The sequence below is a fragment of the Pelodiscus sinensis genome, chromosome 3 (genome assembly GCF_052426305.1).
Source record: "Pelodiscus sinensis isolate ZL-2025 chromosome 3, ASM5242630v1, whole genome shotgun sequence".
NCBI lineage: Eukaryota > Metazoa > Chordata > Testudines > Trionychidae > Pelodiscus > Pelodiscus sinensis.
In genome coordinates, this window is record NC_143054.1 from 177,858,811 (window position 1) to 177,875,882 (window position 17,072).

Here is a 17,072-nt window from a genome sequence, read left to right on the forward strand (position 1 = left end):
GAATAGAATCAAAAAGTTATGATTCCCAGTTCTGTACTTCAAGGAGAGTTTACATTCTCTAACCCTAACACAGAATATAGCAACGAGTAGTTCTGTAGCACTTTAGAGACTAACAAAACATTATATTATCATGAGCTTTCGTGGGCAAAACCCACTTCCTCAGATGAGACACTTTCTCTTAAGTTACATTTTTCACTTTTTTTAAAATTACAGACTAACACAGCTACCTCTCTGAGACTAAATACAGCACTTAGTAATGATGGTGTTTTATACCTGTCACTACCAAAGAATTTGAGACTAACTTGGAACCATTGAATGTATTTTAGTTTAAGCACAGAAGGCTAGACATCAGATAAAATGTGGGAAGCTGAAAGGCCACTGAACCCACATCTTTGTGTCATGTGCTGACAATCCACTACACTGTATGTTACTGTTTCAAACCACATAGCCCACAGTATACTAAAGTAACTCTTATTTGGTTTTCAGATATCAGTGTTGACCATCCTGATGAAAAGTCAATTATCACCTATGTGGTGACATATTACCACTACTTTTCTAAGATGAAAGCTTTAGCTGTTGAAGGAAAACGTATTGGAAAGGTTTGCAAGCTAAGATTTTATATGTGATGCAGTCAACTAAAATATTTATTTCTATGGAGCTCTTCAGCCCATTGTATATGTTCACATTCAAGATTAAAAGCTAACACTAGAAGTTCCTACAGAATATAAGAAGTGGTTAATCTTCCCTGATATTTCCATCCATATCTTAATAAAAGCCATTTAGCTGATATTTTATTTTGCTTATTAACTTTTACCTAGATGTTTCTTTCCCCTGCCCTTTTGGGCTATGTCTAGACTGCAAGCCTCTTTCGAAAGAGGCTCTTTCGAAAGAGAGCGTCTAGACTGCACGCAGAACTTTCGAAAGAGCAAGCCGCTTTTTCGAAAGAAAGCACCCAGTGAGTCTGGATGCTCTCTTTCGAAGAAGCCCTATTTACATTCAAGAACGCCTTCTTTCGAAAGAAGGCGTTCTTCCTCGTGAAATGAGGTTTACCGCCGTCGAAAGAAAAGCCGCGTTCTTTCAATTTAATTTCGAAAGAACGCGGCTGCAGTCTAGACGCAGGTGAAGTTTTTTTCGAAAAAAGGCTACTTTTCCTGAAAAAAACCCTGAGTCTGGACACAGCCTAACTGTTCCCCACTTCCCAAGAGTTTATCTTTCTCTTTCACTCTTTGCAGCTTTGAGGAGTACCCTTTGTTTATAAAGCACACATGCTTTCTCTCCCACCATCCTTGCAGTTGAGCCAGACTGAATCCTTTCTCAATTAGGTCCCACACTCTGCCCCTCAATTTGCCTGCAATCATGGGAATTCACTAGGGAGCTGTACATGGTACCCACCCCTCAGTTATCCTATACCCTCTCCCCCGTTGCATTCAGGAATTAGCAGTTGATTTGTAAGCTAAGTCCCCTGCACAGTCTCTTTTGAAGATGTAGGATGGAAATGTGTCTAAACTGGTCTGGCCTTGTGTGTTTTTTTTTTTTTTTTTTTTTTTCCTGCTTGTTACAGGTGCTTGACAATGCTATTGAAACAGAGAAAATGATAGAAAAATATGAATCACTGGCTTCTGACCTCCTCGAGTGGATTGAACAAACCATTATCATCCTGAACAATCGCAAATTTGCCAACTCCCTGGTTGGTGTGCAACAGCAGCTACAGGCATTCAACACTTACCGCACAGTGGAGAAACCACCCAAGTAAACTCACTCTGCTTCTTCCTTTTTTTTTTTTTTTTTTTTTTTTTTTTTAATATTAATCCTCATTTTAAGAAAATAGCTTAAAAATCTCTGGCATCCTGTTTCTACTTAGTATTGATCTTTTTCACTCAACAGTGACTTGTTCCCTCTCACTCATCCACACACACAGTAGAACAAGTAAATATTGTGCCATTTGCAAGATCTCAGATACCAGGAGATACCGCCTCTCAACAACTACTCATAGTAATGTACTACAAGGAGCAATAGCATATCATTATCAGACAATAATGCCACCATTTATGCATGTCAGCATTATAATACATACACACAGCTAATAATAGGATTTCATTGTTTATCCTAGATGAAGAGTGAGTGTCTCTGGTTTTATAAAACAACTTTGATAGCTAAAAGCTGATGTAACAAGGAACTAAGCCAGTTTAGTTTTGTAAACTGCCATACAACATTATGACCCTATAAATATATTTATCATCCGTTAATGCAACTTTCATTAATAATAATCACCATCCAGAAACATTACTATTGCTGTGGGTTTCATAGTGTTTATAAAGGGAATGTATTTTCTAGGAAGTGCTCTAAAGGCCTGCTTCAAAAGAGTCTCATTGACTTCAATGGACTTTGGATCTAAACATAAATTCCTGTGTCAGTAGATTAATTAGGTCAGTTCATGAAATAAAAAAAATCTCTCCCCTGCTCTCGGAGGGATTTAAATATATAAGCACAAACTGGCTGACTTTGTCTAGTCATTGTGCCTTTTGAACGAGTTGGTTCTCGTGGGCATTTCTCGTGTCCTTCCTGCTCTCACATAGAATGAAACAGAAAAAAAGGACTGATTGTATTGCTGAGCTATGGACAATGTCTGTCCTGTAAGAAAACACACGTTAGTGCCTTAGAAGTGATGAAATATTCATTTTAACCATGTTTTTCTTTTGGGCATTTTTGTCTAGATTTACAGAAAAAGGAAACTTAGAAGTACTGCTTTTCACCATCCAAAGCAAAATGAGAGCTAACAATCAGAAAGTGTACATGCCACGAGAGGGCAAACTCATCTCCGACATTAACAAGGTGAAAGCATAAACACTTTTTTCAGCTCCTCATGAGCATCTCAAATGTTTCTTTTCTTTTAATCTCAGTTCCAGCTTGCTAGGGAGAAAACTGTTCCTCACGCCTACAACCCTAGACTTAGGGGATCCGAAAGGGTTGAGGGGGTGGAATGGTATTTCCTGCAGGCCACACTTGGTAACTACTACTGTTAGCAACAGCATTTACAACACTTGCATGTGCTCCCTCTGCTGGGGGGAAAGGTGACTGGTGTTGTGACAGCTGTAGATCCATTGGCCTTTTCCTTCTCGCTAGTCCCACTCCCCAAGAACTCACTGGGTAGTCTGTGGAGGATCTGTAGTCATTCTTCCCGGTGTGGGTAGCCAGATATGCACTAGCTCAAGATGGCATGTGAAAAATAGTAATGTGGCCACAGCAGCTGGGGCTAGCTACCCCAGTACAAGAGGTTGAGTGGGATTTACTTGGATGGCTGGCACCTCCTGGTTGCTTCGTAGGCATGCCCTTTGACAGGCAAGAACAACAACAGTTAGAGATTATTTTCCCCACATTTTTCCAATGAACTGTACCAGTCATCAAAGCCTCCTGCAGGCAGCTAATGCAGAATCAAGGGTCTTCCTTGGCCACAGAACAGGGAACAAGATTTGCCCCCTAAGCTTTTCTGTCTTAATGTCCATTATGTGAGAGTTAGGGAAAGGAAAGATCTATGTGAAGACTCCGGGAACAATTTTGCTGGTTCCAAGTCAGAGTTTACCCAGCTAGCTGTTACTCTGGTACAGCTGGCTGAACATCAACAGGTCTGACAAGATCTTGTGGGGATAACACATGATTTCTAACCCTGAGCTTCCCTAATTTGCTTTTTATCATATTTGGAATTCCCAGAGCAGCTGTTGCTGGTGTCTGCGCTTCACTCTGCCTCCTGGAGAGCAGTAAACTCCACAACTCCCCTGTTTGTTAGTTCCTATGCCTGTGAATGCCTAAAATACTTTGCCTGAAACCAAAGTCACATCTTTTAGGATTTAGACTAGAGGAATCTATGGTAGTGTCTGGTTAATTGGGGGTATTTTTTTAAAAAATTAGAAGGCTCTGTAAGGCCTATTAGTTTGAATTTTTTAATGTGTAATTTTTATGGCAGTTGTTTAATGTACACAAATAGCTTTTTACTCTTTTTAAAAAGGTCTCCCACAACAAAAGAAATAGAACCCATGTTTTGCTCTTATTTTAAAAGTCAGACTTTAAAGATCTATATGCAGGAATGATTTGGAAGAAAGAACAGGTGAATCCATATTTTCTCTTTAAAAGGGAAAGATTTTAGCTTTTTTGGGGAAAGTTTATATGCACTTACATGTACAAATTCAAACCTATTGTTTTGCTTAAAGAAAATAGATGTAAAGCAAATAAAGGTCCTTGCAACACTCCAGTGAGGCAGGCAGGTTTAATACCCAGTTCATAGAGAGGTAAATCGAGGAACTGAAAGTTTAAGTAGTTTGCCTTAGCCACACGCTCACAGAACTGGGTATGAAGCTGATAGTCTTGTGCTCTTTCACTAAACACTGTGGGCCAAATTAATCCTTTACATAACTGCTTTGGCCACAATGAATTTACATCGGCAATTAATTTTGGTCCATGGTATTGATTTCATGCAAAGTTGATGAGATTCCTCAAAGTTCTTTAAAACTATGATGTGTTCTTTCATCTCTTCAGGCCTGGGAAAGACTGGAAAAAGCTGAACATGAAAGAGAACTGGCACTGCGAAATGAGCTCATAAGACAAGAGAAACTGGAACAACTTGCACGCAGATTTGATCGCAAGGCAGCTATGAGAGAAACTTGGCTGAGTGAAAATCAACGTCTGGTTTCTCAGGTGGTGCTTTCAGAATTATTTGTATGACTAAAATTATTACCATGAATAATTGAGGGATCTAGTTCCTATGCACGATATATGTTCCTTCCTTTGTTAGGTGACTTAGTTTGTGAAGTGTGTTTAGACTCCCTCTGAACTAATTAGGCAAGTCTGTATTCTAAAACCATGCAGGAATATCTCCCTAATATTCCCCGTTTCCATGGAAAGGTGTAATTCCACTGAATTCACTAGCCATTAACTTTTTCCTACCAAGGATGAATTTGATTCATTGACATTACAGATAGAAAATGCTAGTAGGTCCCCATGTTACATGGGGAAAACCATGAATTGGCCATTACAGGTTGAACTTCTCTGGTCTGGGACTCTCTGGTCTGGTGACATCCGTGGTCTGGGCAGGCTCACAGATGTTGCTGGACATGAGAGCCCCAGAAAAGGACAGCTGGATCAGAGAGCCCCAGAGGCTCCCAGGCTGGTCGTGGAGCCCCAGCAATGTGCTGACAGACCCTCAGAGAGCCCAGAGTCGGTCAGCAGAGGGACCTCCCCCGGTCCAGCAAACTCCGTCCTTCAGGTCTGGAGGGTGCCAGACCAGGGAAATCCAGCCGGTACTATATCTGCTATTTTTATCAATTAATATATTTTCAGCGTCTTTTGAAGCCCCACACTTGCTAGCAAAAGTAACAATATACAGCTTTGTTTGAGCAATAGCCTTTCTGAGACCCGGGGATTACTAAAATGAATTCTGTGCATTTTACAGGATAACTTTGGTTTCGACCTTCCTGCCGTGGAGGCTGCTACTAAAAAGCACGAGGCCATTGAAACAGACATTGCAGCATACGAAGAACGAGTCCAGGCAGTAGTTGCTGTTGCAAAGGAACTTGAGGCTGAGAATTACCATGATATCAAACGCATCACTGCAAGAAAAGACAATGTTATACGCTTGTGGGAGTACCTGCTGGAGCTGCTCAGGGCACGGAGACAAAGACTGGAGATGAACCTTGGCCTGCAAAAGATATTCCAGGAAATGCTTTACATTATGGACTGGATGGATGAAATGAAGGTAAATGTCACAAAGATAAGATGATGGCAGGAAACTGCTGCTGCTTAGAGATTGTGCATGTCCTTTATCTGTTTAAATTATGTTTGTTTTAAACGTAATGTCTCCATAACCACAAGTTCAAAAACAGGAGTTCCCCATTCACGTACATCAATTCACTTCTTGAAACACAATGCTGGGCTCTTTAAAATATAAAATTAAACTGTTTCAAAAAAAAATCCTAAGTCTCTCACTTTCTAGACAAAGGAACAGTTTATTCTGGCTTGTCTCTGTCTGAAGAAGGTGAATTTACATTCAGTACAATACTTGTTCCAGGCCAGACCCTTTATGGGGTGCACATGTGGGTTGAAGGAGAAAAGGGCCCCCCTCTCTCAGTTGTGTAACTCTCATGAGGGCTGAGAAGACTTGCAACTGTTGTGCTCAAAAGAACATGCAAACTGTCTTTTTGAGCTGTGGAGGAGAACAGGGCCGTGGCTCCATCTCTTCTGCCTAACCTGGCAGCTGGTAGACCTAGCTGGCTATGTAGAAGAATGAAACCGCACCATCTATTGGGCTGCACTAGCCGTGTGCAGTGCCTAGGAACTAAGGTAGGCAGAATGTCTCTCAGAGCTTCCCATGGCAGTACAGCTCTGCACCCTCCCCAGTACAAGATGGCCTTTTTTGTGTGTCAGAGTTTTGAAAACAGGAGGAAAATATTGTCCCAAATATATTGTCACCAGTGTAAATTTATAATGGCTCTATGTAAATTACTAGCATCACTCACGAGCAGAACTTGGCCCCTCTCGTGTAAATATTACTCAACCACACTTATGTGTGATACAAGTGCTTTACTGGCTAAATAAATTTAAAAAAAAATGAGAACCCAGTCATGAAAATACTCCCTGATGCCTGGAGTCTCAAAGGAGAGTCATGTGGCCAGTTGAACTGGGATGAGAATCTTTTGTTCTGGGCTCTGGGAGGGGCATGAAGAAGATAGTTTTAACAGTGATTACAAACAGCACTTTTTACATGCTTTCTTTGAGCAGGTGCTTTTGCTCTCTCAAGACTACGGCAAGCATTTGTTAGGTGTCGAGGACCTGTTACAGAAACATGCGCTAGTGGAGGCAGATATTGCCATTCAAGCTGAAAGAGTGCGAGGGGTCAATGCATCTGCTCAGAAATTTGCCACAGATGGAGAAGGTAAGTCATCGTTTTACTTGTATAGTAGGTTTTGAAAAGACATTTTGGTCACATTTACTAAGGTTCATTAGTCATATAATACACATAATACAAATTCAGCAGCATAAGTGGGCCCAACTCCATTGATTCAAGTTGGATTTAGTCATGTCAGTGGTGAATCTAGCCAGTTACTATCATGGCACTGTATTTTACATGGCATTTCCTGCTAGTAATTAGCAGCTGTTGTGACTTTTTACCAGTCATTCCTTTTGCCATATGATTTCCCATTTCATGTCTTTGTAATGGTTAAAATTTAAGTTATTGGATTGGATTCTGATCTCATTCACATTAATGTAAATCCAGAAGAATTTCACTAAATACCACAAGTAAAACTTGCCCATTTTGTGTACTGCAATTTTGCTTTTGAGTTCAGCAAGGTAAATACAAAGTAATTTATTTGAACTGAGACTACTTGGAATTTACACACAAATAACTTAGAATGGGGTTTGACCAGTATTCCCAGAAACTCTGGTCTTTTACTGAACTCTGTTGCTTTATACTGGTCATCTACTAAGCAGGTATTAAGTCTTAAATGTAAAGGTAAAAGTAAGTAATAGTGAAATCTAATATGTTTCTGTGTCAACAGGTTACAAACCATGTGATCCACAAGTTATCAGAGATCGTGTAGCTCATATGGAGTTTTGTTACCAAGAACTATGCCAGTTAGCAGCTGAACGCCAAGCTCGCTTGGAAGAATCAAGGCGTCTGTGGAAATTCTTTTGGGAAATGGCTGAAGAAGAGGGCTGGATCAGAGAAAAGGAGCAGATCTTGTCATCTGATGACTATGGGAAGGACCTAACTAGCATTATCCGTCTCCTGAGCAAGCATAAGGCATTTGAAGATGAAATGAGTGGCCGTAGTGGCAACTTCCAGCAGGCAATAAAAGAAGGTGAAGACATGGTTGCTGAGGAGCACTTTGGGTCTGAGAAAATTAGAGAGAGAATTAAGGATATGCGAGAGCAGTGGGCTAACCTGGAGCTGCTATCTGCCATTAGGAAGAAACGCCTGGAGGAAGCTTCTCTCCTTCATCAGTTCCAAGCTGATGCTGATGATATTGATGCATGGATGTTGGACATCCTCCGAATTGTCTCCAGCAATGATGTTGGGCATGATGAATATTCTACTCAGTCCTTGGTCAAGAAACACAAAGATGTTGCAGAAGAGATTGCAAATTATAGGCCCACCATTGACTCACTGCATGAGCAAGCAAAAGCTCTGCCACAGGAACATGCCGAATCTCCAGATGTGCAAGGCAGGTTGTCTGGAATAGAGGAAAGATACAAAGAGGTTGCAGAACTGACACGGCTCCGTAAACAGGCTCTGCAAGATACCCTGGCTCTGTATAAGATGTTCAGTGAAGCAGATGCTTGTGAACTTTGGATTGATGAAAAGGAGCAGTGGCTTAACAATATGCAGATTCCAGAGAAGCTCGAAGACCTGGAAGTGATCCAGCACAGGTGAGAATAGAATTGTGAGGTAGTGCTGTTGTATATCAGCTACCCGTATCTCTCATTTAAGACTTAATTGTCTGTCTCAACTTGTCTTTGACTGAGGGTCACCCAATGCTTTTATGATCTTTTTTTCAGATTTGAAAGCTTAGAACCAGAAATGAACAATCAGGCATCCCGTGTTGCAGTGGTAAACCAAATTGCTAGGCAGCTGATGCATAGTGGTCATCCAAGTGAAAAGGAGATCAAGGCTCAGCAGGACAAACTCAATACAAGGTGGGTTAATGACCAATGACCCATAGAAAGTAGAGGAGATTATTAGCATTTTTTCTTTTGTGTTTCTGTCTATTTTATGTGTGTGTTTTGAAGCTGTCAGGGTCTGATTTTCACCAAGTAAAACGAATATAGTTCTGATCTAGCCTTGTAGTCTTTTTAAATCTGATTCTCTTTTAGGGCATGATTCAAAGCCATAGTTTTCCCTTGAAATCAGTGGACTCTGAATTTGACCCTTAGTATTTTAGCTATAAATCGGAGAATATGGAGACTTACTGTACTAAATATTTTGTTCATAAAAATAAACTTGTACAGTATACTCTACAAACTTGCTGTTAGTTTAGTTTTAGTCCTCAAGTGCATTCATGTCATGCAGAAAATCCAGAGAATTTGAGTGTAACCTGCAGAAAATATTTGATCCTGCAAAAAGTTAAAATATTGAGACCCAGTTCATGGCTGTCTGGTGTTTTCTAGTATACACTGTAGCTCGCTGCAGGAGGGGGAGGACAAAAAAGAACAAAAAAACAAAAAGAGGTTATTTAAAAGTTCAACAAGCTTACTGCAGCAATTTTCCTCATTCAGAAATGTTGACATTAGACTTTACCATTATTGTATATCACCCTCAGTTTCTCCACTTTTCTCTCCTCCCCCTTTTCAGATGGAGCCAGTTCAGGGAACTGGTAGACCGAAAGAAAGATGCTCTGATATCTGCTCTAAGTATCCAGAATTACCATCTTGAGTGTAATGAAACCAAATCCTGGATCAGAGAAAAGACCAAAGTAATTGAATCCACCCAAGATTTGGGCAATGATCTGACTGGAGTAATGGCCCTTCAGAGGAAGTTGACGGGTATGGAACGTGATTTGGTCGCTATTGAGGCCAAGCTAAGTGACCTTCAGAAAGAGGCTGAAAAGTTGGAATCTGAACATCCTGACCAAGCTCAAGCCATCCTGTTGAGGCTAGCAGAGATCAGTGATGTGTGGGAAGAGATGAAAACCACCCTCAAGAACCGTGAAGAATCCCTTGGAGAGGCAAGCAAACTACAGCAGTTTTTGCGTGATCTGGATGACTTCCAGTCCTGGCTATCCAGAACCCAGACTGCAATTGCTTCAGAAGATATGCCCAACACGCTGACTGAGGCTGAAAAGCTGCTCACTCAGCATGAGAATATTAAGAACGAAATCAACAATTATGAGGAAGACTACCAGAAAATGAGAGACATGGGTGAGATGGTAACCCAAGGACAAACTGATGCACAGTATATGTTCTTACGCCAGCGCCTGCAGGCTTTGGACACTGGGTGGAATGAGCTACACAAAATGTGGGAGAATAGGCAAAACCTCCTTTCACAGTCTCACGCTTACCAGCTGTTTCTCAGAGACACTAAGCAAGCCGAAGCATTTCTTAATAACCAGGTAAGTGGGCAGTACTTTAGTTCCTTGTATTAATCTCACATAAATTGGCACCACTTACTGTAGTTGCCTAAAAGATCTTGTTGCAGATAAGTTAAGTAGATTATTTTTGTAAGAACTTTTTTTGCATCAACTTGGTATCTACCAATACATGGCGCAAACACTCATTCGCAGCATGGGGAAGCTTTCTCTGTCAAGCAGACAGCGGTGAACACATCTAATGCTTTTTGTCTTGTTTTTTAAACAAAAGGAATATGTTTTGGCCCATACTGAAATGCCCACCACCTTGGAAGGAGCAGAAGCTGCTATTAAAAAACAGGAGGATTTCATGACCACAATGGATGCCAATGAGGAAAAGCTCAATGCAGTTGTAGAAACAGGCAGGAGGCTTGTTAGTGATGGGAACATTAACTCTGACAAGATCCAAGAGAAAGTGGATTCTATTGATGACAGGTAAGGTTTGCTAAGATTTTTGGTGACTGTTGTGCTTCAAACTTCCAGCCTGCTCACCCAAAACTTTATTTCTTTTCTGAGTTTATCTTTATCCATTGGATTATGGAGCTTTCTTAGCATAAAGCACTGGTGCCTGTTGGATTGCTACTGAGACATAGAAAATCCCAACTCCTGGGAGCAAATAATTAAGTTGGAAAATGAGTTTGTGTCTCTCTCTTATATCGGAGCAAACCAGGAATCCGTAGTTACACCAGTGCAAAGCTGACCTGAGAATTAGCCTCTGTCTGTGTTAATCCAGTTTTCTTGTAAATGGATTAAAGTAAAAGACATATTAGAAATCCCTAATATGAAATATTTTCTTTGTTTTATGAAAATAGTAGGAACCAGAATGCTTCAGAAATGTGATGGGCTCATTGTAATCAAATATGACTTCTGCCTCCTTCAGGAGACATTTGAAATAGTGAGCCAATAGGATTTGGCTGTGAGAGGGTTACTCTGTCATTCTATCAGAGCATTCATAATTGTTCATACTATGAATTGAGAGAACCGTAGAACTAGCCTTCCCTGATTGCACAGGTCTAAAGTTTCCTTGCTTTGACCTGACTAACTTAATGTATTCATGTCTTTCTCCAAAGAAGGAAGGTGGCTCCTCTGGATTGCAAGCAAAATTGTACCGTTCTTACCCACTTGGCTTTGATCATGATTCCCAGGATATAAAGGAGGTTCCCTGTTCCTTTTTGTAAAATCAAATTTAAAAAGCATTGGTAAAAATGTGTTTCTCATCCCGAGACAGGCTATTTCTTTGTCCTTATTGCATGGACGTGTCAGCTGAAGATTTTAAGCACTTATTATCTAAATTGAGGGTTAATTTTGATGGGAATGAGCCTAATGCCTTTGCACTTTTTTTCCTTAGATCATCACAAAGCACTATAGTAACAATTTGCTTATATAGAACTGTTAGATCCTTATACCTAATACTCATTTTGCCCTGATGACATAGTTTTCTCCTTCAGAGATGCTCAGAAATAGCCAATTGCTCTTCTCTAAGGATGAACTCAGTAGGATATTGCGTTTAGCCATTTGCCTTCTCCTCTGTCTGGGTAAAGCCAATGCCTCTAGACTGTGTTCATTCTGCCTTAGTTATGGCTCACCAAGATTGCCTCACAGAGAAGGGCAGAATATTTGTTACCAGTGATTCCTGAGGATCTCTTGATGAGGATTCCTTTATGTCCTACATGTTCGGGTGATCCTCTGTTGGACCAGGATAGAGTTGCTATAGCTCCCTTTAGACCCTAGCAATGGTGCTCCAAGCCCTAGAAAGATGGGATCACTTCAAAGTGACCTAAGGCTCAGTTTCATTCCAAGTCCTGAGTGTGCTGACTCTATAGTACTTCCCACTCCTCCAGCATAGAACCCAAACTGAGATACAAAGCAGTGTGGCCCCTAGAATGGACATGCCCTGAACACATGTCTGCATTGTACAAATATCTGCTGTATGAGAGACTATCAAACTTTTCCTAGAAGACTCTGTATAATTATGGAAGGCAATAACAGCGTGACTGGGTGGATCACCAGGGTCCCAATGGGGTTGTCATCTGGTGTGCTGATCAAGCCACTGAGCCCCCTATCATCCCCACTGGGCCAGAAACTCTGGTCGCTCCCAGCCAAGACACACACGAAGTTGGGGTAACTGCCCCTTCCACACAGCAGAGCAACATAGATGCTGAACCAGCACAACTCTGGGAGGGCTCAGCTATTGGGCCATTGGGAGCACCCACAACCAACCCCCAAAAGGGACCAAAACTCTTAATGTATTTGTCCTATTCTGTATAAAAATTTTACACCGAGACCGCTCATAAGGTCAGCTCTCTTTATCAATGAAAGAGAGATGCACAATAGTTGCTTCCCCTCCCCACCAACCATGTAACCGTTATTTACACCAGGCTTGATAATAAACAAAAGTGTTTTTATTAGGTATAAAAAGTAGGATTTAAGTGATTGCATGGGAAAACAGATCAGAGTAAATTGCTAATCCAAAATAAGCAAAACATGCCATCAATTCCCAATAGACTAAGAAACTTTTAAAAGCTTTTTCGGAAAAGCACGTCTAGATTGGCAGGATGCTTTTCTGCAAAAGCACTTTTTGCGGAAAGCGTCTGTGGCCAATCTAGACGCGGTTTTCTGCAAAAAAGCCCCGATCGCCATTTTTGCGATTGGGGCCTTTTTGCGGAAAACAGTACTGTGCTGTTTACACTGGCCCTCTTGCGCAAATGATTTGCGCAAGAGGGCTTTTGCTCGAACGAGAGCAGCACTGAATTTCCGCAAGAACACTGACGATCTCATGTAAGATCGTCAGTGTTTTTGCGGAAATACTAATGGCCAGTGTAGACAGCTGGCAAGTTTTTCCGCAAAATCATGTGATTTTGCGGAAAAACTTGCCAGTCTAGACACAGCCCTTGTGTTTAGTTCCTCCCCTTCCCTCCTTTCGTATCCCATTTGCCCAAGGTGGGAATTCTTTGTGCTCAGTTCAGATTTTTCTCACCTTGACTGGAAAAGTACCAGATCCAAAATGGGTTCCAGCATCAGCTGGCATGGTCACATGTAAGGATGTTAAATTTAGATTAATCAACTAATCGAATAGTTGATGCAATTTGCATAGACTATTCAATTAGTCTATAAGGGCATCTCCACCTTTGAAATGTAGCAAGAGTCTTGCTGGATCTTGCTACGTTTCAGAAGCAGAAGCACTGTGAGGAACACGGGGCCAGCAGGGGACTCTAGCAGCCTCCCCTCCGCGGGCGAGGGGGGGCGGGGAGGGGGGCGGGGCTCCTGTACATTTCAAAAGCAAAGCACGCAAGAGGCCAGCGGGGGACTTCTTGAGTCCCTTTTTTGCCCCCTGCTCCCACGTTGCTTCTGCTTTTGAAATATAGCAAGAATCTTGCTCTTGCTACATTTCAAAGGCAGAAGTGCTGCCAGTTCCTCACTGCACACTACCACCGCCACGGAGATGGTGCTGGGGGAACTGGCTTTTAAGCCAGCTCCCCCCAGCACCGGCTCCTGCTCTTCCCATTGCTGCCTCTCTCTGATAGTAGAGAGAGACTATCCGATATGCATAGGCTTATCAGATAGTCGACTAGTCGCTTACATCCCTAGTCACATGTGTCTGTAGGACCACAGCTTGGTTTATCAGAAAAACAAAACCATTTTCAGGTTGTTGACTTGATCACTGAGCCATTAAGTTCCTAAAGTATCACTAATAGCCTTCATTAGTACATTTAGAATTAAAAATAGATTCACACTTCATATTTCTAACTTCACATACAAGAATCATATATGTACAAAAATAAGATATACAGATTCAGTGAATTACAGCTTTTAAAATGACATTACATGACCTGTTTTACATGACCACATTTAGTCCAGTAGCACCTTAGAGACGTCAAAAAGTGGCTTTTGTCCACAAAAGCTCATGATATTATATATTTATTTTGTTCATCTCTAAGATGCTACAGGACTACAGGCAGTCCCCGGGTTACGTACAAGATAGGGACTGTAGGTTTGTTCTTAAGTTGAATCTGTATGTAAGTCGGAACTGGCATCCAGATTCAGCCACTGCTGAAACTGATCAGTTTCAACAGCGGCTGAATCTGGACACCAGTTCCGACTTACATACAAATTCAACTTAAGAACCCCAGGCGTCCCCAAGTCAGCTACTGCTGAAACTGATCAGCAGCTGATTCCAGGAAGCCCGGGGCAGAGCAACTCTGCCTCGGGCTTCCTGTAGTCAGCCGCTGATCAGTTTCAGCAGCGGCTGACTTGGGGACGCCTGGGGCAGAGCAGCTTGGGTGCTGCCGGATTGGTCCAGTAGCGCCAAGGAGCGGTGTTGCGGGACCAACCGGCAACGCCCGACCTGCTCTACCACAGGCCCCGGGCTTTGCTCCACGTCTCCCTGGTCTGCTGGGGGGGGGGGGGGGGCACTAGCTGCGTTCCCCCCCCCCCCCCAGCAGACCAGGGAGATGCGGAGCAAAGCGGCGGAGGACCCGGGCCGGACTGCGGCACTTCCAGATCAGCGCCGCAGTCCGGCCCGGGTCCTCCGCGGCTTTGATCAGCTGGAAGCGCCGCGGGTCCAGCCCCGGGTCCTCCGCCGCTTTGCTCCCCGTCTCCCTGGTCTGCTGGCTCCCCCAGCAGACCAGGGAGACGGGGAGCAGCTTTTCTCTCCCCGGAGGAGGCGGGCGGCAGGACCAGTCGGATAAGTCGGATCCGCGTAACTCGGGGACTGCCTGTACTTGTTGTTCCTTAAAGTTACAAACTAACACGGCTACCCACCGAGCCTGCAAAAACCACCCAATGTTACTATTCAGGAAATGTGTGCAATTGCAGTTAAGTTTTTAGAGGTAATAAGCCTCCAAGAACAAAGTATAAGTTTTGGGTGTTGAGAATGGGTTTAAAGAATGCCTCTTGGTTTATCTCCCAATCAGGCTCCGTGTTGTACAACAATGGACCTAAACGAAGTTCAAATCCATGATGTTGCTTAATAATTGGCAAGAATAAGATGATGAGTTCTTTGTAGTAAAATAACTTTTGACTTTGGCTATTTTCTGCTGGAAGGAGGTAGAGCCTCATCTAATCTGGTTAAGTAGCTAATGACCCTCTTATTTCTGAAAATAAGTTGTAGTTTTAAAACACCAGCATGCCACAATAGAACTGTTTTTTGCTAAGGTTTTACAGTCATGAAAATCCTACAGGCAAAGTGGCTAAGTAACAACAATCTTGGAAGAAGTTGTCAGGGAAGAGAGGAGTTTTTTTTACTCTTGTCAGTGGAAGAGTTGCACCTCCCATGAGAGAGACATTGAACAGCATAAGCTTTACTGATACAAACAGGAATGTCAGAGCATATCTCTTAGCAGGCAGTTACTTCCACATCTGTTCAACAGACTTGCTTTAATGATGTTTCAGTTTCTATTCCTGCTCGGGTTCTCTGAAACCCACACGTTGACAGTTGAACTACTGTGACTTTGTTTATCCATTTTTCTGACTCATTAGAGTTCTTAGGTACCTACGTATAGAACAAGAAGCAACCTTTTAACACACTCCTGGGTAATTTCATTCAGATACATGATAACATCTCCACCATTCCTATTTCACACCCTTCAGCATTCCCCTACAAAAAAGAAACTAAGCTCTTGGGATCATTACCTGATACCATGAGAGGAGGGGGGCATTTTGATGGGATATCTCTGTACTATTGCAATAAAAGTAATAAATATGAACATATTTATGAACACATTTATTGGGCATATATGCAAGAGTTTTTAAAAAGAGTTTCTTCAGCCTTCCATTTTTTTAAATGTGTAAATGTTGAATCCTCTTCAGAAAATGATTTAGCCTGTTAATAAGAGCATTTAACACTCTGAGTAGCAAACATATATTGGCTTGACCCTCATGGAGGCAGTAGATTTTGATTGTTCTTGTTCTTAGAAGCAGCATTAACATGACTAGAAAACCATGTGTTCTGGTTACAGGGCTACAGGTTGAACCTCTCTGATCCTGGAGTCTCTGGTCTAACATCCGTGGTCTGGCAAGACCACAGATGTTGCTGGACCAGAATGCCCTAGGCGCAGGGAACAAAGCCAGGAGCCTGACAGCTGGAGCTGGCCTCAGGCAGTGGAGGGCCAGTGGCCTGGCAGCCCTGGGGCAGTAGCAGCCCCAGGCAGCCTAAGGCAGTGTGGGAGTGGCCCCGGAGCCAGGAACCTGGCGACAGGCGCGCACTGCGTCTGGGAGAGGAATCCTGCGGGGTCTGCTTACAGACTCTCTAGGAGAGCCTGGAGTTCATCAGCAGAGGGGCAATATTGACCTCCCATGGTCCAAGAAACTCCCTCATTTGGGACCAGTCAGGTCCTAAGGGTGCTGGACCAGGGAGGTCTCTTAAGTGCAGCCCAGCAGGTAAATGCATGAGGCCTATCTTATCATAAAATGTCAGATTTTTCCCTCTCTTAGGGCCTGGGGGTTTACAGTACCATGTATCAACAATTCTCACCTTCAGGTAACTGAGCTCAGGCACTTTTGGTTCTTCCCTTCATGTGTCTGACCAGTGGCACACTGTGACCACAGAAACTTCCTAAAACAAAGTATTGTTTTTTGGTTTCGTTTTTTTAACAGCCGGAACAAAGCTTTTTGAGGTAAAATATTTTGAAAATAAAAACACACACACATCTATCTTACCTAATATCCTGTGATGGTGATCTAAGCATGGGGGGACATCTCCATCTGTCCTGTCTCACTCTGGTTCCCTTGAACAGCTACCCTCCTCTCTTGACAGAGGGTCCCTTTTAATGATCTGCTTTATTTTTATTCTCTAGTTCCAGGCTTTGGTCTGTCTGACTAAACCAGTCCTAAAGGCTCAGCAGGAGATTGAGCCATTATTCTCAAACCCGTGGTTATAGCACTGTCCCTTAAGAGCTCTCAAGTATTTTCAAGAGCGGCTTGCCTCAAGCCATTCTTTCTCCCTCCTATTTATTTTTTCAG

General features: G+C 42.5%; 1 protein-coding gene across 5 annotated transcripts in view; it reads left to right on the forward strand.

The window, feature by feature from the left end:
• SPTBN1 (spectrin beta, non-erythrocytic 1) overlaps positions 1-17,072 on the forward strand; it is a 211,532-nt gene that overhangs the window by 151,655 nt on the left and 42,805 nt on the right. For all 5 annotated transcript variants that reach the window (XM_075925482.2, XM_075925484.2, XM_006122116.4 and 2 more), the window contains 10 exons: positions 487-599; positions 1,562-1,749; positions 2,715-2,832; positions 4,531-4,689; positions 5,444-5,746; positions 6,769-6,922; positions 7,548-8,418; positions 8,548-8,685; positions 9,341-10,097; positions 10,345-10,547. In XM_075925482.2, coding sequence (XP_075781597.1) covers positions 487-599; positions 1,562-1,749; positions 2,715-2,832; positions 4,531-4,689; positions 5,444-5,746; positions 6,769-6,922; positions 7,548-8,418; positions 8,548-8,685; positions 9,341-10,097; positions 10,345-10,547 — 3,004 coding nt within the window. The remainder of the gene's footprint in view (positions 1-486; positions 600-1,561; positions 1,750-2,714; positions 2,833-4,530; positions 4,690-5,443; positions 5,747-6,768; positions 6,923-7,547; positions 8,419-8,547; positions 8,686-9,340; positions 10,098-10,344; positions 10,548-17,072) is intronic.